The sequence below is a fragment of the Chenopodium album genome, chromosome 2 (genome assembly GCF_948465745.1).
Source record: "Chenopodium album chromosome 2, dcCheAlbu1.1, whole genome shotgun sequence".
Taxonomy (NCBI): domain Eukaryota; kingdom Viridiplantae; phylum Streptophyta; class Magnoliopsida; order Caryophyllales; family Amaranthaceae; genus Chenopodium; species Chenopodium album.
Genome location: NC_137835.1, coordinates 80,463,383 through 80,471,297, shown reverse-complemented (window position 1 = coordinate 80,471,297; position 7,915 = coordinate 80,463,383). Strand labels below are relative to the sequence as shown.

Sequence of the window (7,915 nt, the reverse complement as noted above, 5' to 3'; positions counted from 1 at the left end):
GGGTGTTTCTACCGCCAGGTATTGACAAACTCGACTTCAGCCGGCTAAGGTTGCATCTTGACGGGCGAGTGAAGCAACAGTGCCCAGATCGGCCAAAGAAGTCATACGACACCCTTCCCGCTTTCGCCACCAGAGCCTTGAAAAGAAAAAGAATGAGACGACAAGATATGGCTCCTACCGAACGTTTTACCAAACCCCGCACCCTAGCTGTGAAAAGGGGTGGAGGGAATGCGTCTAAGAGGACGTCTGAGTCCTCCGACCGAGAGCAACAGAAAAAACAAAAGAAGCATGATGGTTATGCGGCACCCTTCCAAAAGGATGCACAAGAGACCTGGCCGGAAGGGGTCGTTAATTTGGAGGACGAGACCGATCTCCATCCGCCGAAAAAGCTGACAGTGACCTTAAGGGACCCGACTGTTCCTGGGGTCGGCAGTAGCGGGGCCAGAACCGACCAGCTGGCCAACATCGACAAGCCTCCGAGCAAGGGGACTACAACGGTCCTCTCGACGCGCTCTAGCAGTCCCAGCAAGAATGCTTTCGTCCCTGCTCTTGTCGGTGACTTCATCGAGATTCCGTATGTTAGAATCCCGGAAGAAGTCGCTGAGGAGTTGGTTGTACCTTTTGGTGCTGCCGGTGACCCATGGCATCCCCGGATCAACGTTAATCGTGGGGAGTCCGTTCTCTGTGACGACCCTAGCACTGGCGAGAGCATGGGGTGGAGGATGCTCAAGGACTTGGCGACTCCAGCCGACAGGCCTACCAATCGCGTTGCTGCTCCCTGCGGTCAACTGATGAACAATATGCTCCGGGTAAGACAACGTTCTTACCTGTAACATTATTTTTATAGATACGTATTTATTTCTATTTTATATTCTCTGTGTTATTTATATATATTTATTTTTTTTGGCGACTCCAGCCGACAGGCCTACCAATCGCGTTTACTAACGGCAATTTCTGTTTATCGTCAACTAGACCGTCAACTCTGCTGTTGAAGTGGTACACATGTACCAGCATTATCAGCGCGCCGCCGATAAAGCCGAGACCAAGCTGAAGAAGGTTGACGACGCTTGTAAGCTCGTCATCAAGGAGCGCGATAAGGTTAAATCTGACATGAAGACCTTGCAAAAGCAAGTGTCTGAGCTAAACAAGAAGCTGACGGACCAGGAGCAGCTGCAAAATAAGGTAGCCAGCCTCGAGCAGAGTCTGAAGGACGAGAGGGAGGCTAGGGCGAAGCTGGCCAGCAAAGTTGAGGAAATGGAGCGTGATAAGCCGGGAATCAGGCGTCGAGCCGTTAATCGGTTCCTGCAGACCGACCTTTATGCTAACTTGCTGGTTGACCGGTATACTGCCGGTTGGGTCTCTGCGCATCGCTGCGTGTGCAAAGCTGAGGGGTGGGACTCGACGAAATGGCAGGCCGTCGAGGAGGCTTTTAATGAAGAAATGAACCACTCTCCTACCAGCTATGAGAGTGAATATTTTGACGAGCTCCCACCACATGCGGTGATAACAAACTTAGACCCACGTGAACTGCCAGAAGTGGAGTTTGATGACGCCCTTATCAGTAGCCCTGTTACCACTCATGCTGGTAAAGATGGGTCTGCCGGTCCCTCCAACAATGAAGCTGTGAAAGAGCCCGTTAACGCGGCTGAAACAACAACGGAGGCCTACAAGAATTAACAAGGAGGGCAGTCATCATTGGGTTTTTATATTTGCCTGTATCTGTTTTCTGTGCTTCAAACAATTATATTTGTCTGTATTATGCAACATTTTTCTTTTAACGTTGAATACATTATCTGTGTACGTCTGTACTTAAAACAATTATCTCTGAGTTGTTAGTTTATTTGTTTCTTTACCATAATTCTTACTAGCGTGCGTAGTTTGTTTATACTATGGTCGTTACTTACCTTTTAACTAACACTTGATGTATATCTTGAATCGTCTTTTTTTTAGTTATTCTCTCGGTTTTTAACACAAATTTACGTCATCGGCATTTTAAAGTTACGCTTTTTGGTATTTTATTTGTAAATAAAATTTTGGAAAACCAAATAATACTCCCCGAGTTTTTCGGCAAAATTTATTCGTAAATAAATTTTTGGGAAAACTCTGTAATGCATGTATTAAATATCGTATGTGAAACATACCGAGATTACATATCCAACCTTTGTCAGGCCGAGCAAAGGCAGTGGATCAGACCGCACTTTCAACTCCCCATGAGGTCCATTATTCCATTTCATTCTTTTTCCCTCACTTGAACGACCGAGTCAGCTAGCTAGGCTGTGATCAGATCGTATCGAAAGTAGGTAGAGTTACTGTATTTCATAGGTATTAAAACAGTTTACAATGCTAGTAAATACCATAAACATACGTATGACAACATGTCATCAAAATTTATACTACACAGAATAGCATACATTTAAACTTCACATGAAATACTTCTTTAACACACTAGCGTTCCAAACATTCTTCAGGGGTACTCCTTCTAGGGTCATTAGCCGATAAGACCCTTGTCGGAGTGTTTCATATATTTGGTAAGGCCCCTCCCAGGTTGCAGTAAATTTACCCTCTACGTTCCCTTTGCCGGTTGCGGCCGTTCTGCGCAGAACTAAATCACCGTCTTCCATGGGTCGATAATTGACGCGCCGATTATAAGCGTGGCTCATCCGGTTTTTGTATGCCGCATATTTTATGGCGGCCGTCAGCCTCACTTCCGGTGGAAAATCCAATTGTTGTCGAAGCAACAAATCATTTTAACTTTCGCAGAAGTGCTGTACCCGGAAAGTAGGTAGTCCCACTTCCGCCGGAACCACTGCTTCTGAGCCGAAATCAAGGTTGAAAGGTGATTCCCCCGTAGTTTCTCTTGTTGTCGTACGGTTCGCCCACAAAATCTCAGGTATCAGATCCGCCCACAAGCCTTTGGCATCTTCTACTTTTTTCTTAACTGCCCCTAGTATCTGCTTGTTAGCGACCTCAGCTTGGCCGTTTGACTGCGGGTGACATACCGCCGCATACGCAAACTTTACTTTGTATATGCTTAGAAAGTTCTTTATCGGGCTACAGTCAAATTGTGATCCGTGATCAAACACCATTGCTGTCGGCAATCCGAACCGTGTAAAGATGCTCTTCCAGATGAACTTTTTTACCTCATTCGCTGTAATCTTTGCTACCGGTTCAGCTTCTATCCACTTGGTGAAGTAGTCTATCCCTACAATCAAAAACTTACGGCCACCTGTTGCCGATGTGAACGGCCCGATAATGTCCATTCCCCACTGAGCGAACGGAATTGGGTTAAGAATGGGTGTTAAATCATTTGGAGGTTGATTAATCACTGGCCCATACTTCTGGCATTTATCACATTTTTTAGCGTACTCCATGGTATCTGCATTCATTGTCGGCCAATAGTAGCCCCGCTTCATTGCCTCCAAGGACATTGACCGACCCCCCGCATGATTACCGCAATCACCCTCGTGTATTTCTTCTATCAGCCTTGCCGACTCATACGCTGTTATACATCTTCGCAACAGTAGCGAAAACCCCCGTTTGTACAACAAGCCTCGGAACATAATAAACCAGACGCTATCTTTCTGGATCTTTCTTGCCTCCGTCTTATCGGCAGGAAGGACGTTATGTACCTTGTAAGCCAAGATATCGTCATACCATTCTCGACCTGCAGTTGTACAATATACATCCTTAGGAGGCTGCTCATCAATACTCCTTTCTTTCAACACCTCTACCATAACCGTCCTCTCTAAGTCGTTGAAGCTCGAACTTGCAAGTTTAGCCAGTGCGTCTGCCTGTGTGTTCATTGCTCGAGGAACCAACTTGATTTCGAAATATTCCAGACCAGATGTAACACTCTTGAGTTTTGCCAAATATGCTGTCATGCTCGGCTCTCGAGTTTCGTAAGTTCCATTGAACTGATTTGCTACTAGTTGCGAGTCAGTTGTCATCTCAATACGCTTTGCTTCCGCAGATATGCATAGTTGTATCCCTGCCAACGCTGCTTCATATTCTGCCTCATTATTCGAGGCTTTGAACTTGAACTTGACAGCATATTCGAACACATCTCCCTGGGGAGAAATCATAATTACTTCAGCCCCTGAGCCGGTTGAAGCAGACGAGCCGTCAACTGATACCTTCCATGTGCCGGTACCCTCCTCCTCTTCATAATAAGACGTTTCTACAATGAAGTCAGACAAGGCTTGGGCTTTGATGGATACCCTTGGTTTATACGTAATAACATATTCAGACAATTCAATCGCCCATTTAAGCAGGCGGCCAGACGTTTCCATCTTCTGCAAAGACTTCTCTAACGGCTGATTCGTTAAGATATCAATTGCATGTGCATCAAAGTAAGGACGCAACTTTCGTGCGGCCACAACTACTGCGTACGCGATCTTCTCTACTAACGGGTACCATATCTCTGCAGCATTTAAAACGTGGCTTACAAAGTAAATTGGCAGTTGGGTTTTTTGTCGTTCTACTAGGAGCACCGCTGCTACCGTCTTTGCTGACGCGGAGATATAAAGCTGTAATATTTCTCCTTGTTCCGGTCTTGCGACAGTGGGTAAGGACCTCAAGTGATTTTTCACAGCCTAGAACGCCTTGGATTGCTCCTTCCCCCATACGAACAGCTTGTTCTGGCACAAGATCACGAAGAATGGTAAGGCCTTGTCGGCTGACTTGCTGATGAATCTCGTCAACGCAGCCATTCGACCAGTGAGCTTTTGCACATCTTTTATGCACTTTTGTTCCGGTAAACTAAGAATTGCCTCGATCTTATCGGGGTTAGCGTCTATCCCTCTTTCGCTCACCATGAACCCGAGGAACTTTCCTGACCAAACGCCAAACACACACTTCTCTGGATTCAACTTCATCCGGTAACGCCGAAGAGTTTCAAAAGTTTCTCTCAAATCGGCAACGTGATCTGTAGCCAAACGGCTCTTTACAATTGAATCATCCACATATACCTCTACATTCCTTCCTTTCTGGTTCGCGAATACCTTGTCGACCAGCTTCTGATACGTAGCCCCTGCATTTCTTAATCCAAACGGCATAGCCCGGTAACAGAAAACCCCGGAATCGGTAATGAACGCCGCCTTGGTTCGATCTGGCTCATATAAGCTGACCTGATGATACCCGGAAAAAGCGTCCATAAAACTCAACAGTGCGTGACCGGAAGTGGAATCTACCAATCTATCTATCCTCGACAAGGGATAGCAATCATTCGGGCAGGCTCTGTTCAAGTCCGTAAAATCCACGCACATTCTCCACTTCCCTGACGACTTCTTAACCATAACCACATTTGCTAACCATTCTGGATACGTGCAGGGTTCGATAAAACCCACCGCTAGCAATTTATTTACCTCCGATTGAATAGCCTCGATTTTCTCTGTTGAGAAGTTCCTTTTCTTCTGTCGAACGGGTCTTGCTCTCCTGTCGACATTCAGCTTATGTACTATAACGTCGGGATGTATCCCAGGCATCTCGTCTGCCGAGAAAGCAAACACATAAGCACTTTCTCGTAACAATTCCACCAAATGGCAGCGCGTGTCGACATCCATATCGGATCCAACACGCACTACCCTTCCGGGAACCCCGGGCTGCAATTCGATCTCTACGGTCTCGCCTCCTGGGGAAGGGCGTGGCGCAGTTATCGGTCGGGTATCAAAATTTTCCATGGCCAAATCATGTGTGGAGGGAACTCGTTCTCGCTTGGTTGGTGTCTGTTCACAAGTTGGCCGTCGGCTTGGCTGCTTCAGTGCCGAAACATAACACTCTCTTTCCATAGTCTGACTACCCCGTACGCGCTCTGTCGTTCCCGCGTTGGATACATATACCATTGTTAAGTGGTACGTCGACACCACAGCCTGCATGTCATGAATTAAGGGCCTACCGACAATGGCGTTGTAAGCGGATGGCACATCAATCACCAAAAACTCCGCCATGACATCTCTTACTGTCGGACCCTCTCCCATTCGAACCTGAAGAACTATACTACCTTCAGGTCTTACCGTTGATCCGTTGAAACCTATCACGGGATAAGACACTGCGTTAAGTATTTTCGGCCAATTCTCATGGCATCAAAAGCTCTAGCAAACAGGATATTGGCGGAACTCCCGCCATCAACGAGTGCCCGCTTGATATCTGCTCCATTTACCGTCAATATCAGCACCAACGGATCATCATGAGGGAAGACTATTCCCTTAGCGTCTTCCTCCGAAAAAGATATCGAAAGCATGGGAGAAGGTCGAGGTCGTTCCTCTACGCTCAATGCGTTCACTAGGTGCCGGTATTCCGACAAACTCTTCTTCGCCCCGCTTACGGAACCCCCGTATACTGGTCCTCCCGTAATAACATCGATTGTTATTTTGCGCCCTGTCGGATTACCTCCCTGTCGGGATGTTTTCGCATGATTCTGTCTGTAAGCATCATCTTGCATCGATGAATCTCCCTGCTTTCGGTACTCGGTTTGCCTGGGCTGTGCATTTTTCTGCCGGCTGGGACCTGCTTGAGTACGATACTGAGACAATCGCCCTTTCCTTATGAGATCTTCAATGTTCTCTTTTAATTGAACACATTCTTCGGTGTAATGACCGACATCTCCATGAAACATGCAATATTTCTTCACGTCCCGGCCCTTCGTTATCATCGGTGCCGGCCGACTCCAATCTTCTCTATTCTGGTTTATTGAATAAATTGCCGCTCTCGGGGTATTTAACTGCGTATAGCTGCTATAACGGCCCAATCCCCTTGCCGGTCTTCCAGATCTTTGCTGACCTGCGGCTGTAACCTGCTTATCCCACCCATCTGGGCGTTTGGGCTACTATCACTTTGCCTCCTGGAGGGTTCTGCTAACGATATCTGACGGCTCGTTTTCAGCAGTTCCTCACTTTTTATGTATTCGTGAGCCTTGGAAAATGCTACCCCTAAATTTGGGAATGACTTCCGCGACATGTATTTTTTAAAATCGTTGTCACCCAGCCATTCATCAACGCCATCACGGCAATTTCTTGCTGCAATTTTGGTATGGTATTAGCCTCGTTATTGAAGCGCCTGATGAAATCTCTGAGCGATTCCTCTTTTCGTTGCTGAATAGCCATGAGCTCGCCAGATGTCCTTTGTCTCGCACTATTACTTATGTATTGACCCGTGAACAACTCCACCAGGGTCTCAAAACAGTCAATTGATCCCGGCTCTAAATTGGAGAACCAATCCGAAGCTGCCCTGGTAAGAGTCGTAGGGAAAACTTTACACCACACAGCATTGGTGTCGGTATATAGCAACACGTGACTCTCAAAAGCAGCTACATACCGCTTAGGGTCCCCCTTACCGTCATAAGTACAGGACGTCATCTTTATTTTCTCCATTTGTTGGTCAAGTACCTCTTGCGTAAACGGAGATATCCTGGGCCTGATGATCGCCCTGGCTGTCCGCCTTTCCAATCCACTGGAAACCTCATGCCGATAAGAACCTGAATCCCCCACTTGGGCGCCTCGTGTGATTTGGCGCTCAGCCGGTATGGTCTCTCGGCCCCGGCTCCTTAACGGTTGTTGTTGTCCCGCCTGATTGAACTGACTCTCCAGGTTCACTATTAGCGGCTTTGTCGGTACATCACCCAATATCTCCCCTGCCGTTAACTCGGCTTCCTTTCTTTTTTTAGACATAGCCTGCATGACCTTAGCCGTTATCTCTAGCTCCTCCGGGGTAAACCCCTCCAAGGGATCTGGGGTTACTGCTCTATTGCGGTCAGGCGTTATGGGCATGTTCGTTGTGTTACCGTGAAGGAGATGAGTTTCATCCTTGACCACGATTTCTGGTAGGCTATTTACAGTTTTATTCGCGTTAGCATTAAAGATACTGTTATCATATTGCCGGTTATCAACTTCTGGTATTGGTACTGTAGTTTCCTTACTTC

General features: G+C 46.9%; 1 protein-coding gene across 1 annotated transcript; it reads right to left on the bottom strand.

Moving 5' to 3' along the window:
- Positions 1-6,031: 6,031 nt before the first annotated feature.
- LOC145577124 (uncharacterized) lies at positions 6,032-6,649 on the bottom strand. The gene has a single exon (XM_081634781.1). It carries the CDS (start codon positions 6,647-6,649, stop codon positions 6,032-6,034), a length of 618 nt encoding a protein of 205 aa, XP_081490907.1.
- Between the last annotated feature and the right edge of the window lie 1,266 nt (positions 6,650-7,915).